This window comes from Crocuta crocuta, unplaced genomic scaffold (genome assembly GCF_008692635.1).
Source record: "Crocuta crocuta isolate KB4526 unplaced genomic scaffold, BGI_CrCroc_1.0 scaffold288, whole genome shotgun sequence".
In the NCBI taxonomy this organism is placed as follows: Eukaryota; Metazoa; Chordata; class Mammalia; order Carnivora; family Hyaenidae; genus Crocuta; species Crocuta crocuta.
The window spans coordinates 5,909,811-5,924,236 of record NW_027532607.1 but is presented as its reverse complement, the minus strand read 5'-3'; the positions used below and the strand labels follow the sequence as shown (position 1 = coordinate 5,924,236).

Here is a 14,426-nt window from a genome sequence, read left to right as displayed (position 1 = left end):
AATGATCATCTCAGAAGGCATCTCCATACCCTGATGCAAAGAAAAACTTGGCCCGGTACCTGCCGTGTAACAAACGTTGAGGAAGAGGTGCCTACAGAAATTTAAGAAGAAAGGAAGCCGTTGGATGGCAGGGCCGACACTGCTGTTTGCCTCCCCTACACTCGTGCCCCCACCTGTCCTGCTAACAGAACTCGGTCCTGTTCTAGGAATCAGACACCTGTGGTCAAATCCAAGTCTGTCATTATAATCCTAACCCCAGTTTTCTCAGCCTTCCTTGCAGGGAAGCGTGGCCACAGAAATCCACTGATAAGACTTAAGTGCATTTCTTTTTTTTTTTTTTAATATTTTTTTATTTATTTCTAGGAGAGAGAGAGACAGCGTGAGCAGGGGAGGGTCAGAGAGAGAGGGAGACACAGATTCTGAAATAGGCTCCAGGCTCTGAGCTGGCAGTCAGCACAGAGCCCGACGCGGGGCTCGAACCCACGAACCACGATCATGACCTAAGTAAAAGTCGGACGCTTAACCGACTAAGCCACCCAGGCGCCCCAAGACTTAAGTGCATTTCTGCCTGTAGGGAGAGGGAGTGTCTGAGAAAAGATTTGCTTTCCTGGCAGAGGTGAATACAGGAGGCCTGCATGTCCTCCTCTCTGTTTGTCCTTCCTTGAGGCCAAATTATGGTGCATGGTACTGAGCAGCTCTGTTGCAACCAAGAGGCAACAAACATGAAGACAAAAGAGCAGAAAACACAGAAATGGTTTCCTTGAACGGCCCAGCCAATGAAAGCATCGCTCACCTCTATGCTTGTTACAATAGGAAGAAAACAGCCATAGAGACGGTTGAGTCCCGTTTGGTCTTTTCAATTACTTTGAGCTGAAAGTTTTCCTAACGTCTACAGCACCAAGTACACAAAAAGCAGACATGAACAGAAGAGGTAGCAGCAGAGTGGGGCTACCCAAACACAAAGCAGGCACCCCATAAATGCTGTGGGAGATGGGGGTCCCCGGAGCAGAGCTCCGGCGTTACCTATCATCCCGGTGATGTAGCCATCTTGCCGCAGCACCTCGGCCAAGGTGGTCTCGTTGAGTGGAAGACCCCCCACGGAAGTGACCGCAAAGTTGTGCGTGACTCCATTGCGAAGGCCAAGCCGTCCGGTGAGCAGGGAGGCCCTGGAGGGTGAGCAGGTGGAGGCAGCTGCGTGGAAATCCACAAACCTGCACAGAAAGAAAGGTCCCGATCGGGGTCCCTCTATCCACAGAAATCCAGACCAAGAGAAACTCCATTCCCACCCAGTTCCCAGGATCCCAGTGCTGGGAAAAGCTTGAAGATCACCCAGTGAAGGGACACATGAAGCCCAGAGAGGTAACGCAACTAATTCGAGGTCGCACAGCTAAGTCTAATTGGTTTCATCCAGAATATTTAGTGGATCCTGTTTATCCAAAGATTCCATATTTTGCAACCATCCACTCACCAACGTCTATTTGTATCTCTACAATCCATACTCGTGGCTCTTAAGCAGTCGCTCCCAGACATTCCAAGATGTCACAAAATGTTGTGTTTTCCAACCTGCACATCCCTAGCTGAGGCTGAAGAAGGCGGTCTTCTTGGTTTGGCTCTCATACTGCAAGCAAATGCCTTCCTTTCCACAGTCCACTGAGTGCTATAGCTTTTGCATTTTTGTGCTTTCTGTTGGTGACTTTGCTGTTTAAACTGGTCCCCAAGCGTAGGACTGAAGGGCTGCCTACCGCTCCTCAGTGCAAAGAGGCTGTGATGTGCGTCATGGAGAAAATACAAGTGTTAGATAAGCTTCATTCAGGAATGAGTTATAGTGCTGTTGGCCATGAGCTCCATGTTCATGAATCAAAAACTATATTAAATGAGATGTCTTTAAACAAAAACACATGTAAAAGAAGGTTCTGTAGTGATCTGTTGACAAAAATGTAACCAGAGGCTCACAGGAATCTAACTCTGTAGATGCCCTAGAAGCAATGGGTCAGTATTCTGTGATGCAATGTTCCCGGTGACTTTATAGAATAACTACAGCCAGTGACAAGAATTGGCTATATCTGCTACACATTACCGGACACCCAACCTTTTTTTAGACACTGTGGAGAAATATAAAAGAAGTCTAGCCGTCTTCCTTCCCTCAAGGAATGTGATTAAACTTAATGCCGCCACTGACCACGTGTGTCTCCTGACGGGATTATATGAAGTGATACCATCAAGGGTTCTCCTCAAAGTGCATTGACCCTGAATCTAATCAGACTTCTAGACCTAATCTCCAGGTTACAGGAAATAGAGCTGATGGAAAAATTAAATGACACCACAAGGAAAGAGTCTAACAATCCATTTGACAGCATTCAACAACATTCTACCACAACTGGTGAATGCTTCAAAAAGCCAATACCCAAGCGAAAAATGGCATAGTGGGGGAGATTCTCTACTAAAGGACACTGAAGAGACAGCCCAGATGTAATAACGTGATCCTTGGTTGGATTTCAGTTCACACGTGCCCACAGCACATCTGGAGGCTAATTAGGGAAACTTGATAGGAGCTGGCTACATGGGGAGACCGTCGTCCATTTTCTGGATTTCAGCCGCGTAGAGGAATGTTTTTGTTCTCTTCTTCCCATTGTGTTGGCATATAACACTGTATTCATCGAAGGTGTATGATATAATGATTTGACACATGTATATACTGGGACTCGCTCCCACAAGAAATTTGGTGAGCAGCAGTCATTTCACACAGAGCTACCATTTTTTTTCTTGTGATGAGAATTTTTAAGATCTGCTCTCTTAGCAACGTTCAAACATACGGTAAGTGCAGTGCTGCCAATTCTAGTCACCAGGCTGCGTGTTCCATGCCGAGAGCTTACTTATCTTGTGACTGGAAGCTTGTGCCTTTGGATCCCCTTCACCCATTTCCCCCATCCCCACCCCTGGCAACTACCAATCTGTTCTCTGCATCTGGAAGTTTGGGTTCTTTTAGATTCCACATATAAGGGACATCATATGATATTTGTCTTTCTCTGTCTGACTCCTTTTACCTAGCGTGATGTCTACAAAGTCCACCTATGTTGTTGAATCGGCAGATTTCCTTTTTTTTATTGCTGAATAATCTTCCATTGTCTATTACATAATAAAGTAGACATTTTTTATTACATTTAGAATATGTTTTTACTCCGTTCAGAAAGTTTTTAGGGGCTCACTTGGTTAAGCTCGGTTAAGTATCAGACTCTTTGATTTTGGTTCAGGTCATAATCTCACGGTTCATGAGACTGAGCCCTATGTCTGGGCTCTGTGAAGAGCTTGCTTGGGAGTCTCTCTGTCCCCCTCTGTCTCTGACCCTCCCCGACTTGCACAAGCATGCATACACGTGTGCACGCTCTCTCTCAAAGTAAGTAAACTTAAAAAAAAGAAAGTTTTTATTCCATTAAGAATGCTTTTATTCTTTTTTTTTTTCTTGAGAGAGACAGAGACAGAGAGACAGAGCGTGAGCAGCGGAGGGGCAGAGAGAGAGGGAGACACAGAATCGGAAGCAGGCTTCAGGCTCTGAGCTGTCAGCACAGAGCCAGATGCAAGGCTTGAACTCTAGACTGTGAGATCATGACCTGAGCCAAAGTCGGATGCTTAACTGACTGAGCCGCTCAGGTGCCCCAAAATGTTTTTATTCTTAAGAAATGCATGCTACAATGTTTATAATAAAAGAGCATAATTACCCTTCAAATGACTCAAAAAAAAAAAAAAAGCCCACCTTATTTAGAGATAGAGCAAGGGCAAATACAAATGGCAACATGCTAATAACAGTCGAGTATACTGGTATTTATCAGACTGTCCTTTTCATTTTCCTTTATGTTGGAGATTTTTAATATTAAAACTTAATAATGAATATTTAATGTGAAAAGTCTCCAAAGGATGACAGTCTGGAGTCTAGAATGAGCAGGATGGGTGGCCAGGCTAGCCGGGTGGGCAGGGAGGACAGGCGGCTTAGAGAACGGGTGGGCACCTCAGAACCACGGGCTGCCCGAGCCCGGTGGGCAAACTCAGCCATCCTGGGCAGAACGAAGGCCGAGGTCCTGGCGGGCATAAGAGACTGGCCCACAGGCACCAGGTCAGCAGAGCAAAGCCAGGCTCAGTGCCTCTCCCTCCTTTCCACATATGACCCGTCCTCACCCAGTGGCTGGGAAGGGGGAGGGGGTCTCTAAAGTGCTCCTCGGACCACTGCTTAATACTCTAAAATGATCGCCTGCTGCGCTCTGAAAGCCCGCTCCCCCACAATCCACTTTTGGGGCCTCTCCTTCCCCCCACCTCGCCCTCGGGCGCCGGCACAGGGGCTTCTGGGTCTTTTTTCAGATCTGCAGAGTGCCAGCTTCTTCCCAAGGTCGCCTGCCCCCGGCATCTCTCCCAGACCTTTGCACGGCCTTTCCTCCCCGTTCCATGTCCCTGCGAGGGGGCCTTGGCTGCCCTCTCATCAGGCACCCCGGGTGTGTACTTGGTAGCCCTGATCTCAACCCGAATTACTTGGTTTATTTTTTAAATAAAAATAAACTTATTTATTTATTACTTGGTCCTTTCTTTCTGGGCCAACTTCCATCCGTGCAAGCCCCCTATCTCCGGCTCCTAAACCTGGGCTCTGTAATACAGGGTGGAGGCGAGGAGGTAGGATGGGGACGGGGGAGAAGAGGGGAAAAGAAGGGTCTTTCCTTCCCAGCAACTTCATTGAAAATGTAGCCAAACCTTGGGGCGCTTGGGTGGCTCAGTTGGTTAAGTGCCGACTTCGGCTCAGAAAATGAACTTGAGATTCATGGGTTCGAGCCCCGCGTCGGGCTCTGTGCTGACAGCTCAGAGCCTGAAGCCTGCTTCAGATTCTGTGTCTCCCTCTCTCTGCCCCTCCCCTGCTTGTGCTTTGTCTCTATCTCTCAAAAATAAATATATGTTAAAAATTTTTTTAAAAAAGAAAATGTCACCAAACCTCAAAATAACCATTACTGGGAAGTGCGGGGTGGGGTGGCGTGTCACCAAAAGTGGCACCTTCCCAATAGTTTTAAAGATAACACGCTGACACAGAGTTTGCTCGCCTAAGTGTCATGCTGTGAAGTGTCATGAAGAGATGTGACATCGGGGAGCCCTGTAAAAGTGGGGGATGAGGTCACGGACAGCAGTCATGTTTAACTCCCCCACCTGCTGCAGAGCGTGGGTCACCACCTACGCCTGCACTCGAGCCTCAGGTCTCGGCCATAACCCCGCACCTGGACAGCAGCGGTCCCCAAGCCCCATGACAGCAGCCCCAGACTGGCACGGCCACTGGCCCAGGCAGTCCTCCTGCCCAGGGGCTTAGACCAGCCTGGGGACATTTCCTTGTTTTCTGTGCCCTCACAGATGCCAGCCTGGGGCAAGAAGATGCGGAAATGATACAAATCCCTGCTTCTCCGAGCAGGCAATTCTGTCAGAAGACAGGACCGAGAGGGTTAAAACACAGTGTTTAAAAGGGACTCCACCTGGAGCACCTCAGTGGCTCAGGGGAGGTGGAGAGGGTTGAACGTCATGACTTCAGGTCACGATCTCACAGTTTCTGAGTTCGAGCCTGGCATCAGGCTCTCCACTGTGGGCGCAGAGCCTGCTTGGATCCTCTGTCCCTCTCTCTCTCTGCCCCTCCCATGCTTGTGTGCTCTCTCGCTTAAAAATAAATAAAACATATAAAAATAAACAAAGGGATCCCACATGCACCTCTCTCCCCCTACCTGGACCAGCCGTGCTAAAAAGAAAGCCCTACGAGTCTATAATGTTTTCACGTCCCTTGTCCCTCGCAGACGCCCTCCTGAGATACCGCCAGCCTGGTTACAGTGAGCAGGGCCCTGAACACCCTGCCCTTCACCATGACCTTGGCATTTGCAGAGGTGATGGCCCTAAAGGGCAATGAGGTCTGCAACCCCGTCGGCAATATGGTGGTTTCCTCTTTTCTTGTTTCTTTCCTTTTTTCTCCTTCTTTTTAAAAATATGACACTCAAGCCCAGGGGTTCCTGGGGGCTCACTCTGTTAAGTTTCCCACTCTTGGTTTCGGCTCACGTCAGGATCTCACAGCTCATGGGATCGAGCCCCAAGTCAGGCTCTCTGCTGTCAGCGAGGAGCCTGCTTTGGATCCTCTGTCCCCTCCTCTGCCCCAGCTCCCCTTGGTCTCTCCCTCTTTCTCAAAAATAAATAAACATTGGGGCACCTGGGTGGCTCGGTGGGTTAAGCATCCGACTTCAGCTCAGGTCATGATCTCATGATTTGTGGGTTCGAGCCCACGTTGGGCTCTGTGCTGACAGCTCAAGAATCGTGCCCGGTCCCCCAGACCCAGGGTGAGGGAGGCTTCAGATTCTGTGTCTCCCTCTCTCTCTGCCCCTCCCCTGCCTACACTCTGTCTCTGTCTCTCCCAAAAATAAAAAAACATTAAAAATTTCTAAATAAACATCATATATGTAAATATGTATTATATGTTATATATATATATAACATATAATATATGTGTGTGTGTATATATATATATATATATACTGCCCCAAATAAGTAAATCCACAGAGACAGAAAATAGGGGCTGGAGGGAAGGGGGGGATGGGGAGAACTTGCTTCCTCAGTATGGGGTTTCCTTTCAGGATGACAGAAATAGCTGAAACTGGTCAGAGGGAATAGTTGTACAATATTATAGAAGGTGCTAAACATCACTTTGAAATGGTTCATTGTATGTCATGCAAATTTCACTTCAATTAAAAAGAAACCTGATGGGGCGCCTGGGTGGCTTAGTCGGTTAAGCGTCCGACTTTCGCTCAGGTCATGATCTTGGTTCGTGGGTTCGAGCCCCGCGTCAGGCTCTGTGCTGACAGCTCAGAGCCTGTAGCCTGTTTCAGAGTCTGTCACTCCCTCTCTCTCTCTGACCCTCCCCTGCTCACGCGGTCTCTCTCTCTCTCTCTCCTAGAAATAAATAAAATAAATTAAAAAAAAACAAAACAAAAACCTGAGCAGGCCACGGTTCTGGGAACTGGTGCTTCTGGAAAGAACAGTCCTCTGTCGGGCTCCCTCGCTCCAGGCACCTTCCGCCCACTCCCCTGGTTCCCACAGAACTCCCCCAGGAGGTGGGGTAATTCCCTAACACCGCGTCTCAAGGCAACGAATGGCACAAAAGGGACATCATCGGGGAGCGGTGACACAGCACTGGAAGATTCTAGAAGTGCAGGCCCAGTCCTGCAGCCACTCTAGGGGCCGGGCTGTGGGACACCTTCCTCTGACAGAATGAGGTCATGGAAGGCATGGGCCCCCACACGCACCGCTGGCTCCACGGGCGCTAAGCGAGGCATCTACCTCCAGGCCTCAGGGAGCCCAGGAGGAAGCGTCTGCAATCTCTGCAATCTCCCCGGAGGTGAGCATTTCCAAAGCCCCGCCTTCAAAGCACCCCCACCTGCCAGACATACCGGGGCGACAGAGGCCCCGAATGTTGGGGGCAGACGGTAACTCCTACCCTGAGAACCAAGTCCCACCTTGCAGACCACACTGTTGCTCCCAAGACAAACGTTCATCTCTATCCAGCCTGTTCCGCCCTCCTGCTCCCCCTGAGATCCGATCTCGGGACCCTCCAGGCCCACAGTCCTAACTGCCCCTCGACATAATCTTGACTCCCCACAGCAAATGCTTGCAAAGCACTTCCTGTAATCCAGGCACTTTACATACTCGGAGTCAAGAGCGTCTGTTGCCCATGGATCCCTTCTGGGTTGAATCTGCACCTTCTAGAAGTCTGTACAGGCTGGCCCACGCCTGCGGCCATCATCTCGTTACCACAGCAGAACCAGCTGCACAATTTGCAGGCTCCTGTGCAAAGGTAGACGAGGGGGCCCTTGTTCAAAACGGGCTAAGCGTTTCAAGATGGCGGTGACAGAGCTTGAAAGCGAGAGAGGGGAAAGCAGGGAGCCCGGTGTGGCTGCACAGAACACCAGTCCGTAAAGCTGGCCCTTCCGTCTGGAACCCCAGTCCCCTCTGGGGCCGCTGGGCTTCCCAGAGCAAGACAAGAAAAGCCCACTGGGCTCGGGCCCCAGACATCGCTCCCATGTGCTACACGGTGGTTTGGTTTGTCAGTCTCTGCAAGTTTATCCACTTCTGCTTTAGATTTGTCCCCGCACACCTGCTCTCTCCTTCTGGGCGTCCCTATCTCAGTAAACAGCACCACCTTCCACTCAGCTATTTCTTCCAAAGGAGTCATCCTGGTCCCTCTCGTCTCCTCCCCCTCCACAGCCAAACTACTAGCACATTCTTGAAAGGGCTCCTTCCAACTATCTCCAGGATCTATCCATTTCTCTCCACCTACCTGCTAACATTCTAGTCCAAGCTACTATCATCTTGCACCCAGACCACTACCATCGTCCGGATTGTCTTCCCCGGGGCCACCATGTTGTATAACCCCAGGGGGTGCCATTCACGCTTCCGGCCGGAGTTGAGCAGGGCACAACCTGCCCAGCTGTATGTGGCAACCCTGCTCCCCACTTCCATTCCTGCCCTCCATTCTCCCTCCCCGCCCCCTTTCCCATGGGGCAGCTGAAGACATCTCAAAAACTGTTCACCGGCAAACATCAGTTCCTGGCTGGAAACCCTCTCATGGGTTCTCACTGGAGTCGAAGTAGATCCAAGGTCATTTTCATGGTCTGCAGGGCCTCCATCAGAGCTGCCCAGCCTGGAGCTGGAGCACACAGAAAGGGCCAGATGGGCTACAGGTTTTCCAAGATGGGGCTCCTCTCAGCCCCGGGGCAGCCCGCTGGGGCCCCGGGGCAACTGGAGGCCCCAGGGTAGTCTTACCCCAGCTGCGCGCACCATTCCAGGGAGAGCAGTCTCCTGGGAGCACATGGAGACATGGAGACAGCCCGTGGGGCAGGGTGCCCGGCTCGTCCCCTCCAACCGCCACGATCGGTGGAGTTCAGCCAACCACAGCAGAGCTTGCTGGCGGATCGCAGGGGGGAACCCATCGTCCTTTCCAGCAGGTAGCTCGCACTTGAGCAGAGCGTCAAGACACGTGGAGGAGAGGGCAGAATGAGGCGGGCCCCATCTGGAAGTACAAAGAAGGTGCCGCGGGAGGCAAGGGATAGGGACAGGAAGGACAAGCATGTGGACAAACAAGGCTGGGTTAAACCCCCTCCTTCTGGCGTGGGACCAGACAGGTAACGTAATCCAGGCCTCAGTATCTTCCTCTGCAAAATGGGCGTCACACACCTACGTCACCAGCTCGGTTGAGGGATTCAGTGGGATGATGTGCACAAATCACGCAGCAGAGCTCCAGGTAGAGAGGAGGCTTTTAAAAACTCGGGGTAGTCGAGGTAGTTGGTGTCATCATTCACTAAATGGGGAGAAAGAGAGCACCCCGGGTACGTGGGACAGCAGGTGAGCAGGGCACCAGTGGGTGGGACTCGGCGGTGGGGGGGGTGACACTCGGCTGTTGTTGGTACCGTGCAGGCATCCTATTCGCTGCCACGGGCATGTCACACATCACCTTGGCCTCACCGTGCCCAGGACCAAGCTCGGAGTCCTTCCTCCAAGACCCCGCGTCCGCCTCCCTCCCAGTAAACCCCTTCGAGTCTCTCTGCCCCTTCCCTCCTCTTTCAGCAACGCCCATTCCAAACGATGCCACCCAAGACCAATACGGCTGTTGTCCCTCACCCGAGCTACTTCAGCGACCTTCCAAGATGCCAGGCTCGCTCTCTCCAGCCCATGCCAGCCTGCCAGCGGTCACGCCGTCCCTGGGCCCCAAGTCTCCAGTGACTTCCTTCCGTGTGCCCACCACAAATCTGTCTCAACCCACCTCTTCAGCCTTCGGGGTCATGGTTGCTTGATGCGGGTTGAAGTGTGTCCCCCCCAAAAAGACACACTGAAGTTCTAACCTCCATCCCCCAGAAGGTGACCTTATTAGACAATTACATTGAGGATGTAAGTAGCTAAGGTGAGATCATGCTGGATTAGGGTGAGTCCTTAACCTCACGTGCCTGGTATCCTTGTAAGAGGAGAGAGACCGAGAGGAAGGTGACACATGGAGACAGACACACAGAGGGAAGGTGGTCACGTGGGTACAAAGGCAAGGGTTGGAGCTCTTACCACAGGCTGAGGAAAGCCCGGGGCTACCAGACGCTGGAGGAGGCAAGGAAGGAAATTACCCTCGAACGCTCTACGGCACCTTTGTTTTTCCCTTCCAGCCTCCAGAACTGTGAGAGAACACACTCCTGTTGCTTTCTTTTTTTAATTTAATTTTTTAAATGCCTATTCATTTTTTGAGAGAGAAAGGGAGAGCGTGAGCAGGGGAGGGGCAGAGAGAGAGGTGGGCAGAGGATCCAAAGCAGGCTCCGTGCCAACAGCTGTGAGCCCTGTGTGGGGCTCAAACTCCCAAACCTCGAGATCATGACCTGAGACGAAGTTGGACACTTAACCAACTGACCTATCCAGGCGCCCCAAATTCCTGTTGTCTTAAGCCATTTGGTGTGTCTTGGTTAAGGCAGCTCCAGGACGTGAAAACACCCTACGAAGCCCCAGAACGTCCGGCACCCCTCCCTCCCTCACATCCCCCTCGCGCCTCTCCAGCTCAGCACCTTGACTCTCTACACCTCAGCCCAAGGAGCTTGACCCTTCTTCCTGCCCTTCCACACTCCTACCTATCCTCCACGAGCTAGCAGTGGTGCCATCTTGCCCCCCCACCTCCCACCACCCCCTGAAGGATGAGCCTGGACTCTGACTTCCAGAGCCCGTGAAACTTCCTTGCAACCTTTTCGTGTCTGAGTGTAGATGTTCATCCGAGTGTCTGCGCTGGACTAGCATGGCCAGCAGGTGTGTTCCACCGATCCACACCTTCTCCACCCACCCCTTCCACTTGACTCCTATGCTCATGCCCTCCCCCTGCCCCACACCCATCCACCCCAATGTAGGCACAAGACTCTGCCGTGGGCTCAGCAGAGTAGCACCACCTCTCATTCTCAAGGACCATGACCCAGGCAGGGCTAGTCAGGATCCAACCTGGAACTTTCTGAACCAGACAGCCAGGAATAGCTCTCTCGTTCCCTTTGAACCTCAGGCCATGAGAATGGAGGGCAAGGGCCACATCTCCCATCCTACAGAGGAGCCTGGAAAAATCTACCAGTGGGCTCAGAGCCCTGGCACAAGACAGAATCTCTGGAGACATAAGCCGATGAACAAAAGCTACGCCCCTTATGTGCTTGGCCTGGCTGAGCGGGGTTGCTGCCGCTTACGACCAGAGTCCTGGCTATCATGGTGCAGGTGTAACAGGATAGAAGCCCAGAACATTCCAAGGAGAAGCATGAAGCCCTGCCCTCTAGTCGCCCACAGTTCAGTACAGGAGGTGGATAATCCCAGCGAGTGAGAGAGCTCTGTCAACACTAAGCACAGGATGTTCCCGAAGCACCCAAGGAGGGCGTACACATGTGCCAGGGAAGCGAGTGCATCTCTAAAGAAGCCACCCGTGAGCTGAGGCTTAAAGTATAAATAGGCATTAACTCTGTTTATGTGTGTCTTATCATAATAAAAAATAGCTGTGCCTGCCACTCTAATCATATCACATATATTAGTTCAAATCACTAGGATTCCGGGGCGCCTGGGTGGCTCAGTTGGTTAAGTGTCCGACTTCAGCTCAGGTCATGATCTCACAGTTCGTAGGTTCAAGCCCTGCGTCGGCCTCTGTGCTAACAGCTAGCTCAAAGCCTGGAGGCTGCTTCGGATTCTGTGTCTCCCTCTCTCTCTCTCTGACCCTCCCCTGCTCATGCTGTCTCTCTCTCTCTCAGAAATAAATAAAACATTAATCACTAGGATTAAATAAAACATTTAATCACTAGGATTCCTTCACCATTTTACAGATAAGGGAGGTGAGGCAGAGAGAGTTTAAGCAGTTTCCCCAAGACCATACTGCTGGTGGAGGCACCTTGCTCTGTCCAGTCACCATCCTGTATGGATGACTGTAGACCCCTATATTNTCAATCCCATGCTCTTTCTATTCCCTATCCATCTGAGACCAGGGTGGCTGGAGCTGAGCCAATCCAGAGGTTGGTAGGGAAAATCCAGAGGGAGTTACCTTTAGCTACGTGACTAGTCCTGGGCTAGGGAGCTCCCACGACTCACCCTCGGTGGTGCCGCCCCATGAGCCTGACTCATACCCACACAAACCATGTGAGCCTAAGAGAGACATCGGAATGCCGTCTCCCAACTGACTGCCAGGGATGTACGCAGGAATTAAAGCATCATGTGGTCAACAAGTGTTCTTCTTGTGCATGAATTACAGGGGAAATCAGAACCCAAAGTTTGTCTGCTGAGTGTGGAGTTAAATAATACTAAGAGAATTCCAATGGACTACGGAATACTCCTTCAGTTTGTTAAGCTTAGGGAATTTCTGTCCTCTGTAGACTGAACTTTCTCAATGGGTCCGGGAGGCACAGAGGGCTATTTGTTGGCCACCATTTTCTTTTTCCCTGGCACTATGGACTGAATGTTTGTGTTGAGGCCCTAACCTCTAATATGACAGTATTTGGGTATTTGCAGGTCGGGGCACTGGGTGGTAAGTGGGTTTAGATGAGGACTTGAGGGTAGAGCCCCTGTGATAGGATTTGTTGGGAGCCATTCTGAGCCCACTAGTCGAGAAAACTCCTGGTGAGGTTAAAGCAAGTTTGCACGGTCTCTTGCCAATCAGATGACGACTGATATCCACCCCTACTCAATTATTTCTGCTTGAGCACTGACCCCTAAGGTACCTTGTTGATCAATATCGGGAGGGACTTGTCCCCTTATTCTGGCCCTGGTATGATGATTGCACCTTGTGAAGGAACTTATTGTGGGAACTTCTTTTGATTATGGGAACAGACATCGTGTCTCCAGCAGGTCCTGTTTCCCTCCATACTTTCCCTTGAGCTATGAACAGGCTAATGACCCTTACTTATAAAAGATTGACCTTTACATGTACAATTCTGTTTCTACCACTGCATTAGTCCAGGATATTCATACAGCTCAACATGTAAATCAGCTAACCAAAAATGTCTCTCATGCCCTAGGTATCCAAGAAATCATAAAACTAGACACAAAGGTAAATGCCCTCGAAGAGGCTATTCTATGTATTGGAAATGAGCTAAACTCTTTAAAGGTATGGTTGGCTCTCCAGTGCCATAAAGAATATAACTGGAAAATCAAGTCTTGCCTGGAGACAAAGAGCCTAACTTAGAGAGAAGGAACAGATAAGGGCAGAAGATAAGTAGGTACATACACCTTTGCTAACTGATGGTGTATAGCAGCCCCTTCCCTAAGGCCTACGTTCCACAAACCCCTTCCCTTCCTCTGGCAGCTGTGATGAGGATGGATAAGAGTATCTACAAACCTATGACTTAATCTTAGCGTTATTAAAATGTAGACAGCTTGTTATTTTCTTAGTTACTCAACCTCACTATAATTGGGGTAGTTCTGCAAGAAGACTTCTGTAAAACCTGTTTCTGTACATTTTCCAAAAACATCTTATCACAGAGAACTATCCATTGGAAACATTCCATTTCCTGATGCCATGTTAACATTTGACCTATAAATAAAGACACCAAAACCGGCAGGACGGAGATGCCTGCCTGGTGATCAGAAAGGATCTCGGGGCTCTCTCACTCTCTCTCTCGCCAACACCGTCCATCCTTCAGGGACCCCTGGACCTGCCGGAGCCGGCCTCCGACAAGGATTAGTGTCCTCACAAGAAGAGGAAGGTGCCTCTTCTGCTCTCTGGTACCTTCTTCTTCCTGTGAGTACACTAATCCTATCACAGGGGCTCTACCCTCAGGACCTCATCTAAACCCAGTTACCACCCAAAGAGGGTCCTCAGCAGAACCTGACCATGCTGGCCACCTGATCTCGGACTTCATAGCCTCCAGGACTGTGAAAAATCATTCCTACCATTTAAGCCACCCAGTCTGTTGTACTTGTTACGTAGCCTGACTGACCAGTACACGTGGGCAGAGCCAGAAACACATTGTCTAAATGCTCCCCCACCTGCCTGTCTTCAACAACTATGCTCGGGATGGTCTCTCCTTGAACATGCAACACCACGCTCGTGGGAACAGCTGTAGCGCATTTCTACAGCAACTATAACTCCAAGTACACCCCTCCCCGCAGACTGTGGGTTCTGTAAGGACAGGGTTAGAGCTGCAAGTCCAGCCCCAAGCCGGGTGCCCTGGTGCCATGGAGCCACTCCAGCAAAATCTGGCGAGTGAGCAGGCAAAACTGGAAGACGTCACCTGACTGGAAACAATACGTTCATCCATTTTTCACAAAATCCCTTAAGCTGCTGCTTTTTAGGGTTCAATCCTTTCCTCGCCTTGTGTTAAAGCTCACAGCTCAACTCTCAGAAACAGTCTTATCTCCGTTCTTTCCGAGTCTTTGGCTCTAGAGCCCTG

The 14,426-nt window shown here is 50.5% G+C and overlaps 1 protein-coding gene across 3 annotated transcripts in view; it reads right to left on the bottom strand.

Moving 5' to 3' along the window:
• The window catches only part of ARSG (arylsulfatase G), an 86,100-nt gene that overhangs the window by 45,787 nt on the left and 25,887 nt on the right, over positions 1-14,426 (bottom strand). For all 3 annotated transcript variants that reach the window (XM_077780432.1, XM_077780434.1, XM_077780433.1), the window contains one exon: positions 1,024-1,211. In XM_077780432.1, coding sequence (XP_077636558.1) covers positions 1,024-1,211 — 188 coding nt within the window. The remainder of the gene's footprint in view (positions 1-1,023; positions 1,212-14,426) is intronic.